At 40.1% G+C, this 26,029-nt stretch overlaps 1 protein-coding gene across 3 annotated transcripts in view; it reads left to right on the top strand.

The window, feature by feature from the left end:
* BABAM2 (BRISC and BRCA1 A complex member 2) overlaps positions 1-10,840 on the top strand; it is a 142,894-nt gene extending 132,054 nt beyond the window's left edge. For all 3 annotated transcript variants that reach the window (XM_060754111.2, XM_060754110.2, XM_060754109.2), the window contains exon 12: positions 10,436-10,840. In XM_060754111.2, the coding sequence (XP_060610094.1) occupies positions 10,436-10,499 (64 nt within the window). In that variant the 3' untranslated portion in view covers positions 10,500-10,840. The remainder of the gene's footprint in view (positions 1-10,435) is intronic.
* The last annotated feature ends 15,189 nt before the right edge of the window (positions 10,841-26,029 follow it).

Below are 26,029 nucleotides of genomic sequence, written 5' to 3'. Positions count from 1 at the left end.
CAAGCATTTTCAAAACAAGTTTTCTTTGTTTCAAGACAAGTTGCAGCAAGAATAGGGAACTATAAAGCCTTTAGAATTACCAGTCTGAGCTTCAAAAACTGTATCGTCAGAGGGTTTTACAAGAATTTGGATACACTTTGTGGCCACATTGTTGACATCCTTTATGTAACATGACATTATTATGAATTGGCAACATCATAATTATAGTCTGAGATGAATAGGTCAAAGACTTAGAGTCTTATGATCTCTGCCCGGCCTTTCTTTTTAAGCTTAGGTTTAGGTTTTTGTGGTGGAGAATGGAACAGTTCTCTTGATTTTTTTGCTTCTCTATATGTACTATTTTGATTCAGGAGGATTCAGTCTGAACTGAAAAGGAATTGATATTCAAATGCTGTCCATAGATACGTTTCCATAAATCAAGATTGTCAGGCACCTTGGGGATAAGTGACTTCTGTTAAGATGAATAAAATGCTTGATAGGAAAGTATGCCATTAGAAGGCTTTAAGGTTTCTGAAAGACATTTGCGACTTCTTTTTCTGTCACTTCTTCATTTTGTTCCCCAGCTTCTGACCACAACACTGAAACTAATGTAAGGACAGAAGTTGTAATTATTGTTATTGAGATGTTTGTTTTTTTATTATTGTTGTTTTGAGAAGCTAATCGATGAACAGAAGAAATAGGTCAATAAATACTGGATGCTCTATTGCACTTACCATAAAACTAAAAGAATCACTAAATGAAATAGTAGGATTGTTGTTTTTACATATTTAATTCATACTGCTTTCCCAGTCAATCGCACTAGCAGCAGTAACATGTTACTACGTCTATAGTTGCATATTCAAAACCTGAGACCCTAATCAGGCCAATGTGGTACATACCTTACTTCCACCCCCTTTGGATTACTGTAGCACACTACATGGGTTCTACCTCTGAAGAGTTTTCGGAAACTTCGGCTGGTCCAAAGAACTGCTGCCAGGTTGTTAACTAGGGCTGATACAGGCCGCACAACATCCCCTAATAGCTACCGCTCCAGTAGCTGCCAGTCTTTTTCTAGGCAGAATTCAAAGAGCTGGTAATGACTTATGCAGCTCTATACATCTCAGGCCAGATTGCATCTCCCAGTCTGAACCTTCCTGTGCAGGCTTTTTTCTTGGTCCTACCACCATCACAAACTAAGGTAGTGGGAACCCAAGAGATGGCCCTCAACTCCTTGCTTAGGGAAGCCAGAAAGGCTAATGTTCTTCCAATGGCAAACTAAAACCTTTCTTTTCAGGTAGTTTCTTTGAAGAAGAACATTTTTAAGACCAACCCAAGGGGTGTTGCATAGGTTCTTAATAGGACATTAATAGGTTTTAAGGAGTCCCCGAGGGTGCGGTGGGTTAAACTTCTGAGCTGCTGAACTTGCTGAAAAGTCAACAGTTTGAATCCAGAGAGCAAGGTGAGCTCCTACTGTTAGTCCCAGTTTCTGCCAATTTAGCAATTTGAAAGCATGCAAATGTGAGTAAATCAATTGATACAACTTTGGTGGTTAGATAACGGTACTCCATGCAGCCATGCTAGTCACATGACCTTGGAGGCGTCTATGGACAACGCCGGTTCTTCAGCTTAGTAATGGGTGTGAGCACCACCCCCAGAGTCGGACAAAACTAGACTTAATGTCAAGGGGAAACCTTTTTAATAGGTTTTACGGTTTAACTGTTTATTTTTAATAGTTGTGATGTTTATTCCTATTTTAGTGTTTGTGTTTTTTAGGTTTAAAATTGTATATTGTATTGTTTTCAGTGTTATGATGATGGTAAGAATAAGAATCTTTTTCCTCCTCATCTCCACGTTCAGTTTTTTCTAAGCAGTGCCCTGCTTCTTCATTCATCATTCCCTGACCTCCTACACCACATGCCTCCCTCTCATCCCATATTCTTTCTCCAGTGTCTTCTGCATATTCCCCACCGATTTGCCCTTCCTTTAGGATATTTTTCCATTCAACTATTTTACTACCTTTGTGTTGCTAGCAATAATGCATATTCCACTGTTGCTAATTTCCATCTAACTTCTTTCTCAAACCAAACTACGATCTTCTAATTTCCACTCAGGAATGGATACTGGCTGTTGTTGCTAGGATCCACATTCTCATCCTTTCCACTAGCAGATAGATTATTTGCATATATTTTGTTGCAAGAACCCCAAACGAAATAGATGATGATTGTCCCAAGGTAAGATTGTAGGACATCCATTGTGATTTTATAGAAGAAAAGGTTAGCTAAGAGCCTTTGCCTACATGCTTATGTTGGTCATCTGGGAAGTGAAGATCACACCTTCTTCATAGCTTTTTCCCAGTATTCAGTGGTCAGCTGGAGATTTCTGAGCGTAGCTCCAACACTAGCTCCTGCCACTGATCAGCTAAAGGTATGTGTTCCAACACATTACAGCTGCTCTTGCACATCTGGTGAAGAAAAAAATAGCCACTGCTTCCAGTGTAAGCTTCCCCCTGTCAATTCAGCGTATATCACCAACAGGATTCTAGCCTATATGTTACATAATGTTAATGACAACTCAACAGTTTATTTTATACTTGAAGCCTGTCACATGTTATTGAAAATCAGGTTAAAGTCAGACTCTGTACGTGATGAGTTGTCTAGGTGGCAAGTTTACACTTCAGACTATACCTAATCCAACTATCTCTGGACAATCACATAGTATTTTTCTTCTTTTTGGGATGACACTTCTTGGCATTTAAAGCACTGGGGCAGTTGTATCAATAGGCTTAGCAAATAGACTGCTCTGAGGGTCTTACTGTCAGACAACGTGGCTGAAGAATATATCAACGTGGCTGAAGAATATATATGAAAAAGAAGATTTCAAAGCACTTCTGGAGTCTTTTTTGGAGTCATTACTCTAAAAATAACAAACATTGCTTAGAAGTGTTTGGAAATATTTTGATTGAGATTCTGAATATGAACTCATTCGAGCACAAGAGGTTTAATAAATGTGTATGGCTAGTAGCTAACATCTACTTCAATATCTAATTTTATGTTTCCTTTCAGTCTGTTCCAGCATTCACTTATATTGAATTATCCCATGAAAGGCTGATCAGACCCATTTAACAACAACAACAGCAGTAACACTTTATTTATTTTTACTTGCTCTCTCCCCCCAAGGGGACTCAGGGCAACTTCCAAACACAAAATGGCAAATGTTCAATGCCATGTTCAGTGACTTAACTAGACCATTTCCTGGGCAGCCTGGATTACTTGCTGTGTGTGTCAGTTTTAGACTTTCAAATGTATTGAATGGTTAAAGAGATTTTGTTTGGTTTTGTTTTTTTACAACAAAGGAGTTTCCCTTCCCCCTCCCAACAGCATTTGGAGAATTACATTCACCATTCCTTGATAACAACTCCCTAATGGGAGCTTTTCCAAAGACTTTTTTTTCTTATATTATATCACACCAAAGACAGAATATGATGTCTTTCTCTTAACCTCTCTCTGTTGTAAATTATGGTGATACAATCCATTCAGAATCTGTTTCCCTCTTTCTCAGAGCACCAGCCAACTTCTTTTTCCTAGCAGCAGAAACACTTTATATCACCAACACAAAATTTCCCACGCTTTGTGTGTCGTTTCATATTATTTGACCACATACCTTCCTCTGTTTTCTTTTAAATTACATTAGAGTGATTAAAGTTACACATAGATTATGTGCAGTGTTTGGAACATGTTGTTATTTTAATTGGTTGGCTTTGAATGATTTTAAGATAAAAACAATAGACATCGCAAGCATTTTGCGCTATAAAAAGAGTACTTTCATGTGCATATCACTTCTTGGATCAGCAACCATGGTTTAAATTGCTTGCTCATTTTGGGTGTGCATCTGAATGTGGATATTGCCATACTCTGCTGCTTTCAAAAAATGAATGCTTGAATGTATATTCAAGGCAGTGGGTGATTGCACAGAAATGTAAAGTCAGGCTCAGTGTATATCAAGCCATTTTGAAGGACAGAAATACCATTATGAGACACCACTGTAGCAAGCTGTGAGTGCTTTATAATCTATAATCATATAGTTGGGAGCAGACTTAATATAAGTCAAATTGGCGTCACATAGAAAGATTGTGTAACTATCACAGGGAAATTGTCACATGGCAAATGATCAGAGAATTTAAGAGATCAATTCCTGAGGTAGCAAGGAATCAATCCATGTGAAAGCAGCATGTTTGGAAACCCTATATATGCTAATGTATAGACATTTTAGTCAAAATATCACCCCCAAAAACCTGGTTCAACTTAGCCAAAGCTCAGTGTAAATTTTCATTTTTTAAAAAGGGACCATCCCCTTCTCTGAGGCAAGAGCTTATTCTATTGCAGGAGAATCTAATGAAGCACCGATCCCTTCTACTCTCTCTCTGTCTGTCACAGTTCTGCTTCTGGCTTTTTTGAATGCCTGGGTGGGAAAATGGCAGTGGAGGTGGCCAGGAGCTGCTGGCCCCTGAGGTGATGCTGCTGCTTTTGCCTATTTGCAGAATGGATTTGCATTATCTTAGCCTTGTCTGCCCCTGTTACCTCCCACACACATTGTGCAGCCACCATTTACTGGGGTTCCCTCTTCACCCATTCAGCTTTTAGGATGAATGCAAACAGTTATGCCTGTTGGGTAAAGACTTTGGCATCATTTTTCTTTGCTTCCTCCTTTACATTCTTTTTACATGCTCCTAAGCTTTATTCTAGCTGTTTCAGGTTTTTTGGTCCCAGAACCTGCCCTCAATGTATATATTAGTACAGGCAGTTCCCGAGTTACAAACATCTAACTTACAATGACTCATAGTTAAGAACGGGGATGAGGCAACAGGAAGTGAGAGAAATTTACCACTAGGAAGGGAAACTCATTCCTGAAAGTTATCATGGGGGAAAGCTGTCTCCACTGAAGCCTTATCATCAATCCACTACAAGCCAATTTTTTCAAAATCCAGTTGTCACAGAGACCGAAGGGGATATGGAATCTTCTGAACAGCAAAACACAGACAGACACCAAAACAAACACCACAACAGTGTTCCCTTCCTTATGCTTTCCAAAGATAGATAGATAGATAGATAGATAGATAGATAGATAGATAGATATTTGGCTGGAGTTACACTTAAAAAAATTACCTGTTCCGACTTACAAACAAATTCAGCGTAAGAACAAACCTACAGAACCTATCCTGTTAGTAACTTGGGTACTACCTGTATATATGGTAACATCAGCTCCACATAAAACTGCTTAACATCTGAAGAATAGATGTTACACTACTAGAATTTCTTTGTGGTTGATATATACAGAAACATATATTTCTTATTGCTTGTATAGGTTAAGGTTGTTTTTGCTATATTCACAGCAGTCTTTTATAAATCATAGTGAACATTCAAAAAAACTATTTCCATCTGTTCCAGGGCAGTGGCCTTTTTAATCCAGAGTTATTTTCTAGTAACTGAAAAGACTTGATTTCGGCTACCCACATCTCATGCATACCAGATGGTATCTAGGTGAACTGCTGTCCTTTGTCCCCAAGTTGTTAGCAATTCCATTATTTTATAATTGAGTTCCCTTGTGTGTCCCCCTCCCAATTTTCCATGCAGAAAGTATTAAGACATATTGTCACTTTTTGGTTTTTTATGAAATCAAGGAATTTGTCCTATCAACAGTGGTGATAATTCTTTTGCTGTTCTTACTATGTGTGCTCTCATTTTTACAAACAATGAATTTGCACCAGTTCTAAGTTTACTAAAGCTTTCACACAGAGAAAAATAGAAAAGAATATTTCATCCTAAACCTTACAGGCTTGTACTTTCTCTCCCACAAGCAGGCCTGTGTTTCATAAACCTGAGAAAACTGGTCTGTAACTTGGAAACCAAGCAGTATTGTTTGTGTTCTTCTCTAAACAAACATATTTTGTTTCTTAAATGTTCATTTTTATGAAAAGGGGAAATTGTCACATAGTTTTATAGGAAAGAAAAAGAATATTGTATAAAAGTTAAAAGAAACATATAAGTCACCTTTCATAATTTTGAAAAATACCACTGAACGTTTTTTTTTACCTTACTCATTTTCTTATTCCATCTCAGACACTTCTAATTGTAAATGTAGCGTATCTGCGTGATGAATTTATTCCGATCAGAAACTACTTGAAAACAATCAACAAAATCCAAAGACACCAGCTCCCTATTATTTATTTATTTGTTTATTTATACCCCACATTTTCTCTCCATACTCAAAGCGACTTAATTAAAAGCGTTTCAATACAATTTAAAATCTAAAACATTAAAAGAGAATTCAATATAAATGGGATTAAAACATTCACAGTTATAATTAATAAAAACATCAAAGCTAAAAACCACAGCACCCCATGGCTTGATCTTAATAACCTTCTTCTTTAAAAGTCTGCCTGAATAAAAAGGTTTAGCCGGAAGGACATCAGAAAAGGGGCCATTCTGGCTTCCCTGGGCAGGGAGTTCCAGAATTATGGGGCAGCCACTGACTGAAAAGGCCTTTTCTCATTTGCACCAACCAAGCTTGAGATGGAGCTGAGACTGAGAGAAGGCTTCTCCTGAAGACCTCAGGGCCCGGGCAGCTTTGTACAAGTGGATGCGGTCAGCCAAATGGCCTGGACCTGGGCCGTCTAGCGCTTTAAAGGTCATAACCAGTAGTTTGAACTGTACCTGAAAACAGACTGGCAGCCAGTGGAGCTGCTGTAACAGGGGTTATCCATTCCCTGTAGCCAGCCCCAGTTAGCAACTTGGCTGCAGCTCTTTGGACCAGCTGAAGTTTCCGAGCACTTTTCAAAAGCAGCCCCACATGGTGCATGTTACAATAACTAGGCAGGATGTAACTAAGGCATGTACCACCGTAGTGAGATCTGGCATCTCATGGAATGAGCGCAATTTGTGCACAAGTTTTAGTTGTGCAAAGGCCTTCCTCACCACCGCAGATATCTGGGCCTCCAGTTTCAGTGCCGAGTCCAGGAGGACCTTCAAAGTGTGGACTTCTGTTTTCAGGGGGAGTGTAATCCCATCCAGCACAGGTTGGATGCTTATTTCCTGATCTGACTTATAACTGACCAGAAACACTTCTGTCTTGTCTGGATTAAGTTTCAATTTGTTTGCCCTCATCCAGTCCATTACTGATGACAAGCACTGATTTAGAGTCAGGAAAGCTTCCTTGGCTTTCTGTAGGAAGGAGTAGTAGAGTTGGGTGTCATCTGCATATAGGTGGCACCGTACTCCAAATCTCCAGATGACCTTTCCCAATGGTTTCATGTATATGTTAAAGAAGCATGGGGGACAAAACAGAAACCTGTTTGAACTCCAGGAGTCCCCCATCACTACCTTCTGGGTACACCCTTGCAGGAAGAAATGGATCCACTGTAAAACAGTGCCTCCCAATCCCATCGCAGTGAGATGGCCCAGAAGGATACCATGGGCTATGGTATGGAAAACCACTGAGAGATCCAGGAAATCCAACAGGGACAAACTCCCCCTGTCCACCTCTCTGTGTAGGTCATCCACCAAGGTGACTCAAACTCTCTGTTCTGAAACCAGATTGAAATGGATCTAGATAATCTATTTCATCCAGAAATCTCTGGAACTGGGAGGCCACCATCCACTCCAAAACCTTGCTCAAAAAGGGAAGGTTGGACACTGGCTGATGGTTGTCGATTATGGAGGAATTTAGGCATGTTTAAAAAAAAATATGTCTCATAGCTGCCTCCTTTAGGCAAGCTGGAATTTTGCCCTGTTCCAAGGAGTCATTTACCACCACTTTCACCCATTCTGTGGGTCCCCCTCTGGCTTGTTTGATCAGCCAGGAAGGGGAAGGATCTAGAATACATGTGGTAGCTCTCACCTCTCCAAGGATCCTCTCCTCATTCACATCCTTATTTGGTGGCTCAATTCTAGTTGGGAATAACAATTGTATTTAGCCATTACTATTAAGGAGGTCATTAGTACACCAGTGGGTATATTGATAGCTGAGTATTTGAGAAATTGTTGGCACATTCAGTGGGGGAGGCTGTCCACCTGCCATTCTGTAAAATGTTAAAGAGCAGCTCATCGTGTTGTTTGATTGGATATTCAGTCCTATTTTTCTTGAATAAAATCAAATCTTTCAATATCTGTAGTGTGGTTTAGATATAGGAAAGCATAGAATTGCTAGAAAGTAGTACTGCTACCTTTTAGTATATCGTAGTTGTGTGATTTCTTGATTACTCAGGTTTATCACCCTCTACCATTAAGATGAATAATTGGAGTTCAGTAGCTGCTAAATTCCCTGTACAGATTGTGACATTCAGTACTATTTTTCTTTTATTCACTTCAGGCATGCTTGGTATTGAATATTGCATTAAGAAATGCCTGGTATTTTTGGCATGTTTGATCATACTAGTCATTGGAAATAATAAACCGAAAATATAATTTACAGCTACCTTCCTTCCAGAAATTTGCTCAGAAAGATGTTGCTGGAAAGGGGAATATGCATATGTTAAAATAATTTTCCTACCAAAAAAACCACAGTATAATGACAGAAGTAATTGAAGCGTTTTGTCTTTTCAATTTTGTTTTTTAAACTGAATCTTACAAATTGTATTAATTAATCTGTTTTGGTGTTGCTGTACACTTGCAAAATGAAGTATGTTAATGACAAAGTTTCATGGGGAGATCATCTTGAAATTATTTGCATCCTTTTGCCTAATGGGTAAAATGCAACGTTTATGTGTGACTTCATGTAATTTCCACCTAACTTTAGGAAGAATTTCCTGACAGTAGGAACTGTTCACCAGTGTAATATGCTGCCTTGGAGTGTGGTAAAGTCTCCTTCTTTAGAGGTTTTTCAACATAGGCTGGATGGTCATCTGTCAGGAGTGCTTTGATTGTGTGTTACTGCATGGCAGAATAGACTGGGTAGCCCTTGGGATCTCTTCCAACTTATAGCAACCTAAGGTGAATTTAGCACAAGGATTTTCTGGGACTGAGAGTGTATGACTTGCCCAGGGTCACAAAGTGGGGGTGATTCAAACTTTGGTATTTAGAGTTGTAGCTCCATACTGAAACCAATACACCACAAACCTCCTTTAAGCAAGTTGGGGTTCTGTTTAGTTCTAAGGGGGCATTGACAACACCCTTTACCCAGCCAGGAAGGCCCCATGTGAAAAGTAACGATCAATATTGGGCATAGCAGGAGCCAAGATTGTATCCACTGGAGTTGTGAAAACTGAGTCTTAAGTCTTTAACATGTTTAGATTATTTAATCCATGGCTCCAGAGTGGATGCACTGGGCTGACATCCTATTTAATGGCAGCAGAGCCAAAAGGTCTGCAAGTGCATTAGAGGGAATTGAAGGCTAGGCACAGATAAGCAGTATGAAGGTAGCCAAGCAACTGTGATTTGGCCCTGGTGTAATTTACTGCACCCCTCAAGCCTGAGTGGCCATCTCTGCTCAGGGAGGGACAGAGCAACACCCAATTAGGACCTTCTCATGCAGCGAAGCATCAGAGGCCTCCTTCCTTGAGTTTTAAAAAGCAATAGCCACTAACACACACAACTGAGAGTCATGTGAGTGTAGTGTCATCATTGGATCCTGGCCAGTAGGCCCTAATTATACCTAAAATTGTTCTAAAATTCCAGTGTGTTTCCTCAGTATATTGATTTAACTAATCCCTTTCAGATCAGCTCTCTCTGCAACTGCCCTGATCTGAGATTTATCAGATCCATAGTATAGTTCACAACCAGCTGTGCTTTTTTATTCCTCCTTGATGGTTCATATCTACTAAGTACCGGTGGCCTGTCAGAACATGGATAAATGCGGTTACTCTAGAAGCATGGTGAGAACTGAAGATAACAAAGGCTTCCTACTACCTGACGCTGATAGGCATTGGTTAGTACGTCAGTTTCTGAAGTCCTTCAGAGAAGAGTATACGTTTCAAGTCAGTCTCTGCAGAATACTGCTCTGCATAGAATAAAAGAATCGGGCTATTAAATATGGGCTGTGGAGAAAGGAAAGGAGTAGTCTGTAGTATCTATTTACCCATATTCCTGTTTCATTAGGAATGGCAATAGATTTAATAACAAAATAGCAACAAAGACTGCAAGCATTTCCTCAAAACAAGGAAATTCACTGGACAATTGTTGTGATTCAACATATCCCTTTTTTGTGTTTTTTTTTTGTTTCCTTTTTTAAAAAAAATACAAATGTATCCTTATGTTACAGCAAAGATATCCACCATCCATTATCTGAGGAAGAAATGTCATGCTGATGTATTTGATCAGGACAGGCACTGGCAGAGTGCAAAACGAACCAGAAAAGCTCTTAATCTGTTCCAAAGCATGCATGTTTTAGAAGATTTTGTCCATGCACGGCAATTGTATTTTTTGTCTGATCTTTACTAATATCAACCCTTTTATTCCTCTCTCAGGGCTTATTTCAAAACATTTGTCCCCCAGTTCCAGGAGGCAGCCTTTGCCAACGGAAAACTCTGAAGGGAAACAAAGGGCAACCTTATCCTGAGATGATGCCAAACAGATTCTTACATCCACATACTTGTCAACAGACTGCAAAATGACTTCCTGAAAGCACTTGGCTTTCAGTCTCTGTTGGTGTTTTGTTTTTTCTGTTTTATGCGTGTGGTTATTTGAAAAGGGACATTTGATAGCATTTTGGGGGTGCATCTTTTGTTCACCATCTAGTGAATTTGCTCTGTGCACATGGCAAGGAGCTTGGTTGGCTTCATATATTTTAATTTGTGGATTTTTGCTATTATGTAAACATGTTTCCTATGTTCAGGCTTGACTGAAATTAAAAAACAAACAAAAGAAAAGTATCAATTTGGATTTTTTTCCTGTAATTCTTTATTTGTACAGTTCTTTTTTGTACCAATGTCTATTATACTTCTGTGATTTCTTTTGTTTGCTGTTTAAAAACACCCATAAAAACAATTAGTCGATTGAACAAAATATTGCTGTGTTTATGCCTTTTCAGTTATTTGTGTGCAAAGTTAATACCCATACGAACCTGAAAAAGTACAGTACAGTCTCGTTTATCCAACATAAACTGGCCGGCAGAACATTGGGAAAGTGAAAACGTTGGATAATAAGGAAGGATTAAGGGAAAGCGATGTGCGGGGCTTAACTAATGCAAGGCTGGGGTGAAAATTGCTGGAAGAAACATTAAGAACCTTAGATATGTTGATGACACCACTTTGATGGCTGAAAGTGAGGAGGAGCTGAGGAGCCTTCTAATCAAGGTGAAAGAAGAAAGCGAAGAATCTGGGTTGCAGTTAAACATCAAAAAACCAAGATTATGGCAAGAAGAATAATGGACAACTGGGAAATTGAGGGAGAAAACGTGGAGGCAGTGACAGACTCTATTTCTAGGTGCAAAGATTACTGCAGACGCAGACTGCAGCCAGGAAATCAGGACACACTTACTTCTTGGGAGGAGAGCAATGTCCAATCTCAAAAAAATTGTGAAGAGTAGAGACATCACACTGGCCACAAAGATCCGCATAGTCAAAGCAGTGGTATTCCCTGTAGTAACCTATGGATGTGAGAGCTGGACTATAGGGAAGGCTGAGCGAAGGAAGATAGATGCTTTTAAACTGTGGTGCTGGAGGAAAGTTCTGAGAGTGCCTTGGACAGCGAGAAGATGCAACCAGTCCATACTTCAGGAAATAAAGCCCAACTGCTCATTGGAGGGAAGAATAGCAGAGGCCAAGATGAAGTACTTTGGCCACATCATGAGAAGAAAGGAAAGCTTAGAGAAAACAATTATGCTGGGGAAAATGGAAGGAAAAAGGAAGAGCGGCTGACCAAGGGCAAGATGGATGGATGGGATCCTTGAAGTAACTGGATTGACCTTGAAGGAGCTGGGGGTGGTGACGGCCGACAGGGAGCAGCTGCATAAACTATGACAACGTGATAGTGTCTCTCTACCTAATTTTTCAGTACTGATGAAAAAACGTAAATCTCACTGTTCAAACAGGTTTGTAACTTCAAAGGACGTACCAATTCCTTTATTAATAGATACTGTGTAGTCATTGGACATAAAACCTGCTGTTTAGAGGATTTTACGAGAAAACCTGACTGGATGTATCATTCTTTCTAATACAGAAATAGTACATTCAGCGTCGGAACCATTTATTTTTCCTTTCCTGCGATATATTTAGGCAAGGCACTTGTGTCTGACTATCCATGGAGTAACTTCCCCTATTTTGCAAATAGCTCAGGGTACTTTCCAAAAAGGAATGAAATGCATTGCTTTTCCAAATAACTTTGCAAGCATACCTTGCTTCTGCTGTGATTTAAGAAAGTACAGGCAGACCCACAAGAAAGGTTCAGTTGGTCTGTTCTTAAGTTGAATTTATATGTAAATTGGAACAGGTAAATTTTTAAAGTATCTCTAGATAGATAGATAGATAGATGCAAGCTTTGCACCGCATAGAGCAAGGTTAACACCGTGTGATGTTTATTTTGCTGCCTGCCCTGTTCAGAAGCTTTCACCTCACTTTCTGTCCCTGTGATAATTGGATGCTGAAAAATTTGGCTTGATGTGAAACAAGGTTTGGTGATAACGCTTCAGTGGATACACCTTTTTCCCTATGATATTTCTTTCAGGAGTAAATTTCCCTTCCTAGGGATGAATTTATCTCATTTCCTGTTCTCTCAGCCCCATTTGAAACTGTGAGTCATTTGTAAGTCAGATGTTTGTAACTTGGGGACTGCCTGTAAATTAAATACCTATTTATGTTATACCCAACCTGTAGATGTCTAATATTACAAGTAGTCAAATGTACCCTTTTGTTTCCCTTAACTATAAACCTGGAGTACTTTTATTAATTACTTATTTATTAAATTAATATCTTCCTTTTCTCACACAAATGGGAAATGTACAAATAGAGCATAATGAATATATTAAAATGAAAACATGAGATAACACCAATAAAAGAAAATTTGGACACCACACATACACACAGTTCTTCCACAGCAAGGGAGATCAGGTGTAAAATATCTTCCTAAATTAAAGGGAGACTGAGAAGCAGCCAGCTACTTATCCAACTCTCAGGAAAATGAGGTAAAAAGAACAAGAACAGCTATTCCTGAATATAAAATAGTTGTAATAAGTAGTTGTCTGGTCTGCGCTTTCCTCCCTCCCATGCTCCTCTCCAGCCGAACTGTATAGAAAACCAGCAGGGTATCATCAATTTGTTTCTTCTTGTTATCATATCTACTTAAGTCCTTTTTGCCTCTTGTTGTTATTGTATCTACTTATGTTCTTTTTGCCAGGTTTGCAGGTCCTTGAGGCTGCCAGGTAACCTGTGTTCAAAAAGCGCCTCCTGTTCCAAAGCTCTACTGTTTTCAGCTACTGAACTACGGCATAATTTGTACAACAATTAATTGTCAAAGAGTGTGGACAAGAGGGAAAGCCAAGATCAATGGCTGAAAATAATGCTTGAAGTGTCAAGCAATGAGCAAAGAAAGCAGGCATGGAATATTTAACAGTGTCCTGCAGATCTGCCAACACCACAGTCCAAACCATTGAATGAGTCCCTGGTTGCAGCTTAAAAAGAAATAAAGCATCTGAACATGAGGCTTTTCATGAATCAATAAAGAATAAGCATAATATTAAACAGCTGGAAACCAAGAGAGAGCTTAATTGCAGGTGCCTTCAGAATAAATAGACAGTAAAAGTCTAATGTTATTTATGCCTGAAGCTCTCTAGAGCTTTCTTGCCTCCAGACCTGGCTGCAGAATGAATACATTCTTGTTAAATAAATGTCCTATGCAAACCCCCTGCCATGAAAATTGATCTTTGGGTTGCTACATGTTTTCATCAAAGTATATTGAAGCCATAATGTTTCTTTTCCACCTGTGAGGATTGCAATGTCGTGCCAATGAAATGCAAAACTCTTGTGTTCTGTTCCAACTGTGCAGAGCTGTAAAAGACTTTGACTCGCAGTGGAGCATGTCGTTTTGCAAGCTGGTTAAGTCTGCCAGTGAACTGGGATACTTTTGTCATGCCTCTGCTTTTATTCAGTATGATTCAAGCTGATCTCAATTTGACATATTGTTTCCTTGAGCCCACTGGCCCCTGCAGCTAAAAGATTTTTAATAATTGCTTTGAAAAGAAAAACAGGTTGTTTATCTCTGGAGAGGTTGCAGTGCTGGCAAGGGGCATCCTATTAACCGATCTACAAATAGGGTTTGTGTTTCACCCAACTTAAAGAGCAAGAGGCACTTCTTTAGGTCTGTGGTGGATGTTTTGGTTGCAGTAGTAATGTTGCCATTGTGTTTCTTGTCATATGTTCAGGTTAGCCATAGCTGGCATGTGGATTTATTGCCCTGAACATGAAGATCAGCAGTGGACAATATTTCCCCTTGCTGTGCATCAAAGCTGAGTTGTAATAATGCCAGCAGTAGGCAAACTAAGAGCAAAGATTTGGAGAGCCTACAATTTCCTTCCTCTTTCTGTTCTTATCTTGTAGGCTGCTGGCAATAGAATAGAATCAGAGTTGGAAGAGACCTTGTGGGCCATCCAGTCCAACCCCCTGCCAAGAAGCAGGAAAATTGCTTTCAAAGCACCTCTGACAGATGGCCATTCAGCCTCTGTTTAAAAGCCTCCAAAGAAGGAGCCTCCACCACAGTCCAGGGCAGAGAGTTCCACTGTAACAGCTCTCACAGTTAGGAAATTCTTCCTAATGTTCAGATAGAATTTCCTTTCTTGTAGTTTGAAGCCCTTGTTCTGCGTCCTAGTCTCCAGGGCATCAGAAAGCAAGCTTGTTCCCTCCGCTCTATGACTTCCCCTCATGGATTTATACATGGCCATCATGTTTCCTCTCAGCCTTCTCTTCTGTAGGTTAAACATGCCCAGCTCTTTAAGCCGGACCCTTGATCATTTTAGTCGCCCTCCTCTGGACACATTCCATCTTGTCAACGTCTCGCTTCAGTTGCGGTGCCCAGAATTGACACAGTATTCCAGGTGTGAACTGTCCAAGTCAGAATAGAGGGGTATCATGACTTCCCTGGATCTAGTCACTAGACTTCTATTTATGCTGGCCAAAATCCCATTGGCTTTTTTAGCCACCCTATTATGGTTGGCTCATGTTTAACTTGTCCATAAGGTCTCCAAGATCTTTTTCACACATACTTATGTCGAACCAGGCATCCCCCATTCTGTATGCAATAGATCTCTCTGGTAGAGGCCTGAACTGATTTCTGTCAGAGGATATTTGAAACAGCCACTGGGCACATAAGATTAAGCACAGCAATACATAAAGTCCTAGGACCACAGGTTGCTCACACCCAAGGAAGATTGTGGTCAAGCACAGATCTCTTTCAGAGTGCTAAACTCTCATCAGCTGCTATGTCTAGAATTTTGTCTCAATTTATTCATATTGTACATATTTGCACTCAGTAGAGTAGTTTATTATCTTTGGAGTCCTTCTGTCTTTTTCTGTTATCCTTAAAGCAACTCTGTGAGGTAGAGTGGTCTGAGAAGGTGGCCCACAGATCATAGCACAGCATGGCTTCGAATTGAGGTCACTCTACTTAGTATTAGAATGTTTGACAGACTCCATATATAATATTGATGGGCCCTCTAAGGTTTTTGACAGCTTAATTATAGGCCAAAGGTGGAAGGATGGAAAATACTTTCATCAGGGATTCTGGTATGCTGGATTGAGCAGTACAGAAAGAATTGTGGGTTTTTGAACTCCGATTTCTTAAAACAAAATCCAAAGTTGACCAATACTTTTATTGACATCCAAAACTATAGATTGTGCTTTACCTTCATGGCAGGAAGTTGGACTACATGGCCCATGTGGTCTTGTCCAATTCTATGATGCTATGATTTTATGATTTCCAGTTCTTTAAAACTCTTTCTGATTATGTTGTTGTTGTGTGCCTTCAAGTCATATTAGATTTATGTCAATCTTAAAATGACCCCATCACAGAAGTTTCTTGGCAAAGAAGGTTTGCCCTTCCCTTATCTGAGGCTAAGGTAAGAGAAAGGCAAAGAACAAGAATTCAAACCCTAGACACTACAGTCCAATCCTGAAACTATGCTGGCTCTCTTATCTGTCCATATATGGTATTTTTTAAAAGGATGGGTGAAGAAACAGAATGTCCCAAATTCAGTTTAGATGTTTGGTCATCATGTCTGCAGTTAGGTGTATCTTCCAAGATGGGGTTCCATCCTACATTAAAGTTTGGATGCAAAAGTATCCATATAAATTTGGTTTGCTGAGATGTGTATTAGATAGAAATTGAGGGGGGAAAAGAAACAAAGTATCTGTTCCTTGCTTTGGTCTCTGTAGAAAACACAAGGCCTCCTAAAAGCTCCCTCTGGAATGGTCCCATCAGTCTATTATTTCTGTCCATGGGATTTTAGATCAAGAACCAGAATAGTCCTTTTCCTTTTTGCCAGAACAAAATTAATTTTGAGGGAAAATTTATCATTTTAGTACAGAGCACTGACCGTACTTTTAGAGCACAAGAATATATCATGTTTTGATGCTAATGAGGTAAGTTAGCTTAATGGGTCAGTTTCCACATGGTGGTGGATTGGCTAATTATATAGTGGAGCCTTGGCGTGTCTGGATCTAATAGCACCTTGGACTCCTTTTATAAATGACCCACCCAGTGTGTTTGAGCCTAATTATGGGCTACCTGAATGCAAAAGCAAAGTAACTGGATCTTCCTGTGCAACTGCCAACAAAGTGGTATTCATTGCCCATGTAGATTGGCTGCTGCAAAGTCACAGAGCCATCCAGTTGTGTGATGAGATATTAAGACAAATTCAAAGGGGGACAACTTTAACTGGCACAAGTAGCCCTTTGACTTGGAAGCTTTGGGTTTGCTGACCTAAATGTCGGTGCACTGATTTGATTTTTCCCCTCTTGTGGTGTGTTACCCAAATATGTGGTGTTTTGTGGAGAAGCTGACATTGCTGCACGAAATGTAATAATCTGATTCTGATTCTGCGGGGGAGTTCACTTTTAAAACACTCAAAAACATTTGATCATGCTTGTGACATGCAGCAGAAGTGTGAAGGGATATGGAAAAAGATTAAAAGCACCTTTATTATCTACTACCTCTCCCCCTCTCCCCTTCCACATTGTTTCCCCAAAAGCCAGGAACTCATGAGACCAGTGGCTCCAAATCTTTTTGTTTTTGGCAATACCCGACCTAAGCATCTCTAAAATCCTGCTGCCTCTGCCCCTGGTAACCTAATTCATATTATTTTAAAAGTGAACTATTCATATGCAGGAAGTCTAAAAAGTCATTAACATGGTTGAAACAAGCTTCCAAAGAACATGGTATCAATGAAAGAAAGAAAGAAATTTTAAAAAATGGAAGGACAGTTGAAGTATTGAGAGGAAGAAATCAATAAAAAGTTGTTAGAAGAAGCAGAATAAGCAGCAGCAGCAGCAGCAGCAGCAGCAGCAGCAGCAGCAGAAGAAGAAGAAGAAGAAGAAGAAGAAGAAGAAGAAGAAGAAGAAGAAGAAAGGAAAAATTCATGGGAATGGAAAATGCAAGATTTAGAATCATAGAATCATAGAATCAAAGAGTTGGAAGAGACCTCATGGGCCATCCAGTCCAACCCCCTGCCAAGAAGCAGGAATATTGCATTCAAATCACCCCTGACAAATGGCCATCCAGCCTCTGCTTAAATTTAATTTCTTAATTTCTATGTTTGAACCCGATGAATACAGTTTTTTGCTAATGAAAATATTTTGCACTTGATTTTTTGTGTGTGTCAGGAGTGACTTGAGAAACTGCAAGTCGCTTCTGGTGTGAGAGAATTGGCCGTCTACTAGGACATTGCCCAGGGGATGCCTGGATGTTTTGATGTTTTACCATCCTTGTGGGAGGCTTCTCTCATGTCCCCACATGGGGAGCTGGAGCTGACAGAGGGAGCTCATCTGTGTTCTCCCTGGATTTGAACCAGCAACCCTCAGGTCGGCAACCCAAGCTTCAGCTCCTGCTGGCACAAGGGTTTAACCTAATCTGTCACCAGGGGCTCCATTTTGCACTTGATAAAGATAAGTAATAAAATATAACAACATGGGCAGAAATAATATTCGAGGCACAGTGGATTTGAGTAATCTGCATCGAATTCAGGGTAACCTAAGTGTCCAACTTCAATGTGTGAAGTTGGTTAGAATATGTGATAATGTCCTGTTACCTGACATTAATTATCTGGTGGCTAATTTATTTTTCATACAAAAATATTTACCTTCCTATGAAAATAATAATTGTCCTTTGGACTTCCTCCCAGATTTCTTCTTACATTCATATGTGGAACAAAAATTCATATATAGAGATATAGACATCTCTTGTATAACTTATAATGTTAAAAGAACACAGAGAAGTGGGATGTTTGGCATGAAAGTGACTTTACATATCTGTGCACTCTCTCCTTAACTCTTAAGTTCTCTCCACACCTTCCTCTCTATGATCAGGCTTTCCCCCTCTCCATTGGCACCAGCTGACCACCATGTACATTCTGATTTTAACTTAAAATGTGTATATCAGAATATATATTTATATACTGCCTCTCGAATCATAAGAAATGCATACTCCCCCCAATGTGAATAACTCATTCTAGACTTGCTTCTTAAGAATCAAATTGTCCCCCTGTGGGACATGTGCCCTATGTTGGGTACCAGGACACTAGTCACATATACCAAGTTGCCTGTGTGATTGCCTCTTTCCTTTTCCCTTTTCAACACTTTTTTGGAGAGTGAAACCGTTTGGGAGAGTGAAACCATTTCTCTTTACCCCCACCCTCCTGTCAATCAAAAGTTAGATTATAAATTCCTTGGGGCAGAGAGCTGTTTTTTAATGAGATCTCTCCTTTGGTACTTTGCAAAGCCCCATGCAGACTTCTGATGCAGAAATAAAGGCACTGTTGATATATGTAATTTTAAATAGCTGAAAGGCTGTAAATTGAAATGATAAACAGTATTTCTTGGCAACTATTTTGGTGTGGTGCATGGGTATAAGTAAATCAGATGCTTTACTCATTAAATCCCAGACAGCAAAATCTTGCAATTTTATGAGAATGTTTGAGATCCTGAATGATCTCAAATTTAAAATCTCTCATGTGTAAGTGTACAATTTAAGCATTTCAATTAACCTCTCTTCCAACCACATGGAACTTAATACTCTGTGAGGAAGAAAGACTCAGCAACTGTATTTTTCTCATTATAACCCAATGTTAAAAGTGTAATGTGAATCTATTTACAAATGAATACACATATAGAATAAAAATATGACAAACATCTAAATTGTGCTATACTTCTGAATAGTATCCCCCTGAAACAGATGGTGCCTCTTAGAGAAAGAAGCTCGGAAGACAACTTCTTGCTCTTGGCTGCAGAGGCTGCCTTTCATAGGGTTCTCACTTTGCCTCCTGTGTCATCTCAAGTGTGTTTTCTCCAGCTCTCTGTTCAAACAGGTGGAATCCAACCAAGCTCATCAGCTTAGGCCACTGCTTATTTTGAGGAAATATATTCTTGGTTAGTTCTTCAAATCAAAGCTGTGCATTTTTGATGACGGATGCAGTCCAGCAATGTCCAGAGAATCACAAGTGGCCCATACTTTGTTTCAAAGGGACCTTTTTGCCTATTAATTGTACAATATTGAAAAAAAGAGTTGATCACTTCCTTTATATAGCTGCTGCATCACTCCTCAATCATTGGTTGGTCTAGGAGCCTGCTTCACACATTGTGCCATTTATGAAAAAATCAGTAGAAGCCACCAGTAAATATGATTATCTCCAGTATCAGAGGAACTTTGCCTCTGTGTATTAGTCACTGAGGAGGGTGATATGGAGGGTGGAGTTGCATTCCGAGTTTGGTTGGCCACTGTGTGAGCATACTACATGGACCTTTGTTCTGATCCAACATCCGTCTTATGTTAAAATATCTCCTTGATAGTTGAAAGTGCTACAGAGGCTCTATAACTCGGGGGGTGGGGTGAACAGATGGGTGAACTCAGGTGCCTGCCCACACAGTGACTATTATGCAATGAAAAAGCCCCTCTCAAAGAGGGCTTTTTCACCGCATAATGGTTGCATACTTCTTTTCCCCCCCCTCAAAACTAAGGGGGAGTATGTATGTGTGTGTGACTATTATGCAATGAAATATGGTATTTAACAGATCACAGAATACCCCCAATAATACAAACAGTGGGTTGTTATAAGGTTTTCAGGCTATATGGCCATGTTCCAGAAGCATTCTCTCCTGACATTTTGCCTGCATCTATGGAAGGCATCCTCAGATGTTGTGAGGTCTGTTAGAAATTAAGAAAATTGGGTATATATATCTGTTGAAAGTCTAGGGTGGGAGAAAGAACTCTTGTCTGTTGGAGGTCGGTGTGAATGTTTCAATTGGCAACTTTGATTAGCATTTAATGTCCTGCAAGTTGTCACGGTCTGGCTTCTTACTGCCTGGTGGAATCCTTTGTTGAGAGAGAGGCGATTACCTGTTCCTGTTTGTTTCTTGTCTGGGGTTCCCCTGTTTTTGAATCTTGTTCTTTATTTACTGTTATGATTTTAGAGTTTTTTTTTATACTGGCAGCCAGATTTTGTTCATTTTCATGGTTTCTTCCTTTCTGATGAAATTGTCCACATGCTTGTGGATTTCAATGGCTTCTCTGTGTAGCCTGACATGGTAGTTATTAGAGTGGGCAAGAATGTATGTGTTCTACAATAATATGCTGTGTCCAGGCTGGTTCATCAGGTGCTCTGCTATGGCTGACTTCTCTGGTTGAAATAGTCCGCAGTGCCTTTCATGTTTCTTGAATCATGTTTGGGTAATGCTGTGTTTGGTGGTCCCCATGTAGACTTGCCCACAGCTGCATGGTATACGGTAGACTCTTGCAGAGGTGAGAAGATCCCTCTTGTCCTTTGCTGAATATAGCCTTTGTTGGATTTTCTTAGTGGGTCTGTAGATAGTTTGTAGGTTGTGTTTCTTATGTGGTCAGTGGTTCTTTTGATGTATGACAAGAACACTTTTTTATTCTTGCCCTAAGATATGTAGGTATCTATCCATGTGTGTAGGTTCTCTGTAAACCCAGTTGTTGATCTGATTTGCAGATGACTAGGACATCTAGAAATTGCAGTTCTCCTTCCTTTTCTTTTCCCAATGTTAATTGGATGTTTGCGTGGACTTGTTTAGTTCTTTTTCTCCATGGCTCCAAACAGTGAAGGTGACATCCACATATCTGAACCATATAGTAGGCTTTATTGTTGCTGTTTCCAAGGCTTGTTTTTGAAAGTGTTCCATGTAGAAATTTGCAATGACTGGGCTGAGAGGGCTCCCCATAGCTATTCCATCTTTCTGTTCATAGAATTCATTGTCCTAAACAGCTCTGGGAGCTATGATAAAAGAATCCTAAAATTTCCAGACTCTGGGTGCAAGCTAGCTCCAAACCAGAAATAATAGCATTATATGTTCACACCTGTGACAAGATCCATAACTTAAATCCCAGAAGCCAGCTTGAGTGCATTGGGATAAAAATTAAGGTGAAGAGAAATAACAATGATGTCATTGTGGGTGTCAATGACAGAATCCCAAGTAAGACTGAGGATATAGATACTGCCCTCCTGAAACAGATGGCCAAAAATTCTGAAAGGAAACATGTAGTAGTATTTGGAGATTTCAACTATCCTGATATTTGTTGGAAATTGAACTTTGCCAAGACTATCACTTCCCACAAATTCCTCATTTGCCTTGCAGATTATTTCATTGTCCAGAAGGTGAAAGAAGAAACGACGAGATCAGGTATTTTAGATCTGATCCCAACTTTAATGGAAGTGGTGGTATCCATATGTGGGAGTGACCATGTTGTCCTGGAGTTTCTTATACAGTGGAAAGGGGAAATCAATCAGAGTACAGAGTACAGTTTCTAGATTGCGGGAAGTAAGAGTATCACTCTGTTCAGCATTAGTCAGACCTGAAATACTGTGTTCAGAAGGTTAAGAGGTGAGATGATAACCATGTTTAAATATATGAAAGATGCTGGCAACTTGTTTTCTGCTGCTCCATGGATTAGGATATGGAGCTATGGGTTCAAACTGCAGGGAAAATATTATGAAAAATGCCCTGAATTATTGGAGCTGCCAAGGAGTGTAATCCAATGCCTTGTGGGTGAGGTGGAATTTACTTCTTCAGAGGTCTTTAAACAGAAACTGGATGAACATGTGTCCTGAATGCTGTGATTGTGTTTTCTTGCATGATGAGGGTTTGGCCTACATGGCCTTTGAGGTCCCTTCAGACTCCATAACTCTGTGTCGAGATGAGGCTTGTTTTAAGCCCTATTACAGATTTTAATTCTTAGTAACTATGCTGTCAGTCATTAGAATACTGTGCTATAGTTAAGACTTTATAGATCCATGGAGTAGCAGCAGAACTTGACAATGATCTGAAGCATCTGCAACCAATATTGGAGCTGTTGCACGCAGCCACACCAACATTTACAGATGATAACCAGGGCACATTTGACCAAGCAACATGAGAGTATAGTGATGGTGAAAATTATAAGAATGAATAGTAAATTGAATGCAAACGGCTTTTGCACTTTGAATTCGGTTTGCATCCATTGAAGTACACAAAAGGGTAAATGGTGAGAATGAGAGAATTGTTGAGAAACGGAGTACTTTTAAAAGCAGCTGAAAAAATGGGACACCAGATGAATAATCAGAACTGCCCTTGCCAAATAACAACAACAACAACAACAACAACAACTTTATTTATACCCCACCACCACCTCCCCGAAGGGACTTGGGGCAGCTAACCCAAGCCCAAGCCCAAATAATTACAGTAAAGCAGAGGAAGTACATACAAAGCAGACAATAACATCAAATAAAAATGCTAACAATAGCATAATAATGCAATAAAAATGACAATAACAAAATAAAAGCAAAGTATAAAATGCTAAATTAAACAGAATGAGCTGGGCCAAATGTGGTGAGTAAAAATTATAAAACCCATGGGTGAGATAGATAGAAAGTGCTATACGTAGTGGGAGGCTCGGGTGGGATAAACAAATCAGAACTGTTGGAGGGTATGTGGAGCTTGTGTTTGAGGTTTTCTCCACAATATTAGCGACTGACCAACCACGGCACAGATGAAGTAAAAATAACCAAATGGGGCAAGCAGTCTCTTTTCAATTGTGTGGCTTGGCTTGGTTTTTCTTGAGCTTTAATATAGCTGTATCTGGCCTTTCTCCACCCATTGGGCGGGCTCCTTTATCCAGCTGCTAGCTCTTGAACCTTCCTTCAATTCCTTCCCCTCCATGTGGTGCATTCTCTTTTTCTCCCTCCCTCCCTCTATCTTTTCCCCAGTGAGAAGGGTGCTGAGAGTTGGCTCTGCTTTGGCCTTCACCACTTCCTCATCACTAAGCAGCGTGCAAGGGCTGCCGGTTGTCCTTTGAATTGCAGCCAGGAGAGCATAGGGAGAAGCCATTAAAATGTGCTTACTCAAGTCTTTGTGCTGCCAGAGCCGCTGCTCTTTTCAAGGCTCACTGAGACAGACATCTTGTCCTGGGCGTACGGCACGCAGGCGGGCAGCTCTGAGGAGCTCCTCCAGGTGTGTAAACAGTCCCAAGGAGCTTGTTGTACAGGTGCCTAGATAGCTCCGTGACACCTGCCTGATTGGCTCTTTGCCAAGGGGCCCTCCCTGGCTCCTAACAAGCAGGTATTAACATCTGTGGCTTCATTAATTAAAGGGACAAGCACCCGACTGCTTTCAACCTGGCATAGAAATTTGTTTAAGGTGAAGAGAAAAGTAAACAAAACAGACAACTGAGGTTTAAAAATAAACCCCAAACTGGTACCTTTCGCCTGCATCCTCAGAGGTTGTGAGGTCTGTTGGAGTTAGGAAAATTGGGTTTATATATCTGTGGAATGTCCAGGATGGAACAAAAACCTCTTCTCTGTTGAAGCTAGGTGTGAATGTTTCAACTGACCACCTTGATTAGCATTTGATAGTATAGCAGTTTTGCGGCTCTTCTGATGTCTGTGGTGGAGTATCCATCGGCCTGTAAAGCCCAGTTTAGGTGGTTTAGTTCGTCTTGGAGGAGGTGAGGTTCGCAGATTCTTTTTCCACAATCTGCCAGGGCTTTAATTGTGCTTCTTTTTTGACTTGTGGGATGGTTGGAGTTTTTATGTATGTATTTTATGTGTGTGTAGGTTTTCTGTAAACTGTGTGACCCAATTGTTGATCTGGTTTGTGGATGACAAGAACATCTAGAAACAATCAGGGACAACTAATCACCTCTCAACAAAGGATTCCCCCAGACACTAACAAGTCACACCAAAAAAACTGCCAGGCCATGAAATGCTAATCTAAGTGGCCAGTTGAAACATTTACACCTAGCTTCAACAGACTAGAGATTTTGTCCCGCCCTGGACATTCCACAGATATATAAACCCAATTTTCCTAGTTCCAACAGACCTCACAACCTCTGAGGATGCTTGCCATAAATGCAGGCAAAACGTCAGGAGAGAATGACCTCAGATTTTTTTTCCACCAGACTACTTCTTCCTTCATGTAAAATGATGATAAATTATCTTATGATGAGTCTGAGGTTTTCCAAACTCTGCTTTCTCTTATAGTTTAAGCAGAAATGCCAGGAATTGGACATAAAACATATGGTAAACTAGCACACGATGGGAAGTACCCAAAGAGTCTGGAAGTAATAATTGCACTTTTGGTACAGAACTTGTCATCGGAATTAGTTGGGGTATATATAGACTCAAAGGATAGTAGAGTTAGAAGAGACCACATGAGCCATCTAGTCCCACCCCCTGCCATGCAGAAAAAGTGCAATCAAAGTACCCCTGACATCTGGATAGGACTTTGTTTGACTTGATAGTAACTGGAGGAACTGTAAATAAACATCACAAAAGTCATGCTCAGGCAGCTTCTGTTAATATATGCAACACAACTGATAACATCTCATCACCCCTCCTGCCAGGTGAAGACAGCGTACCAAGTTGGGGATTAGAATATTAATAACGCTTTGCAATTACACAGCACCTTTCATCTGAGAGCATCAAAGCACATCATAAGCATTAATTAATTAAAGTTTACAACAACCCAGCAAAACAGCTGATTGGTGCATTGTATGTATAGGACTAAAAGGCAGTGTGATGTACTAGTTTGAGCACTGGATTATGATCTTGGAGATGAGGATTCAACACCTTACTTGGCCATGGAAACCCACCAAGCAATCTTGGACAAGGCACACACTCTCAGCCCCAGAGAACCCCATGATAGGGTTGCTTCAAGGCACACAACAATCAGATATGTATAAGACATGGGGGGGGGGGGGATTGTGACTTTCCAGATGTTTCCAGGCTTGATTGCGCATAATTCTTCTCCATTGTCTGTTGTTAGCTAGAAGGCATGGGAATCATAGGGTAAAATTTCTGGAAGTTTGCAGTTTTCCAACCATATAGAAGGAGAAAATACAATTATGAGGTAACTTATGTCTCTTACAAGGGTGACAAAAATCCCACTTCTGAAGCCCCCCAACAGTTCACCAAAGTCCCTTTTGAAAAAGTCCAGGTTGATTTTTGACCATTTTTGTTTTTGCCTTAAATAGTTGAAAAAAGCAAAATGACAAATTCAATGGCTGTACTTTCCCTCTTCTGGAATTCACAAAGCTTCCCATGCTTTTTAAAAACCAGAATCCAAAACTAGCACAGGCTATGGATGAGGTATAGTCACAAATAAGAAGCAGGAAAATTGCATTCAAAGCACCTCCAACAGATGGCCATCCAGCCTATGTTTAAAAGCTTCCAAAGAAGGAGCCTCTACCACACTCCGGGGCAGAGAGTTCCACTGCTAAACAGCTCTCACAGTCAGGAAGTTCTTCCTAATGTTCAGGTGGAATCTCCTTTCTTGTAGTTTGAAGCCATTGCTCCACATCCTAGTCTCCAGGGCAGCAGAAAACAAGTTTGCTTCCTCCTCCCTATGACTTCCTCTCACATATTTATACAT

The sequence above is a fragment of the Anolis sagrei genome, chromosome 1 (assembly GCF_037176765.1).
Source record: "Anolis sagrei isolate rAnoSag1 chromosome 1, rAnoSag1.mat, whole genome shotgun sequence".
Lineage (NCBI taxonomy): Eukaryota > Metazoa > Chordata > Lepidosauria > Squamata > Dactyloidae > Anolis > Anolis sagrei.
The sequence above is the reverse complement of the archived record's forward strand: the minus strand, read 5'-3'. Positions and strand labels throughout refer to the sequence as shown.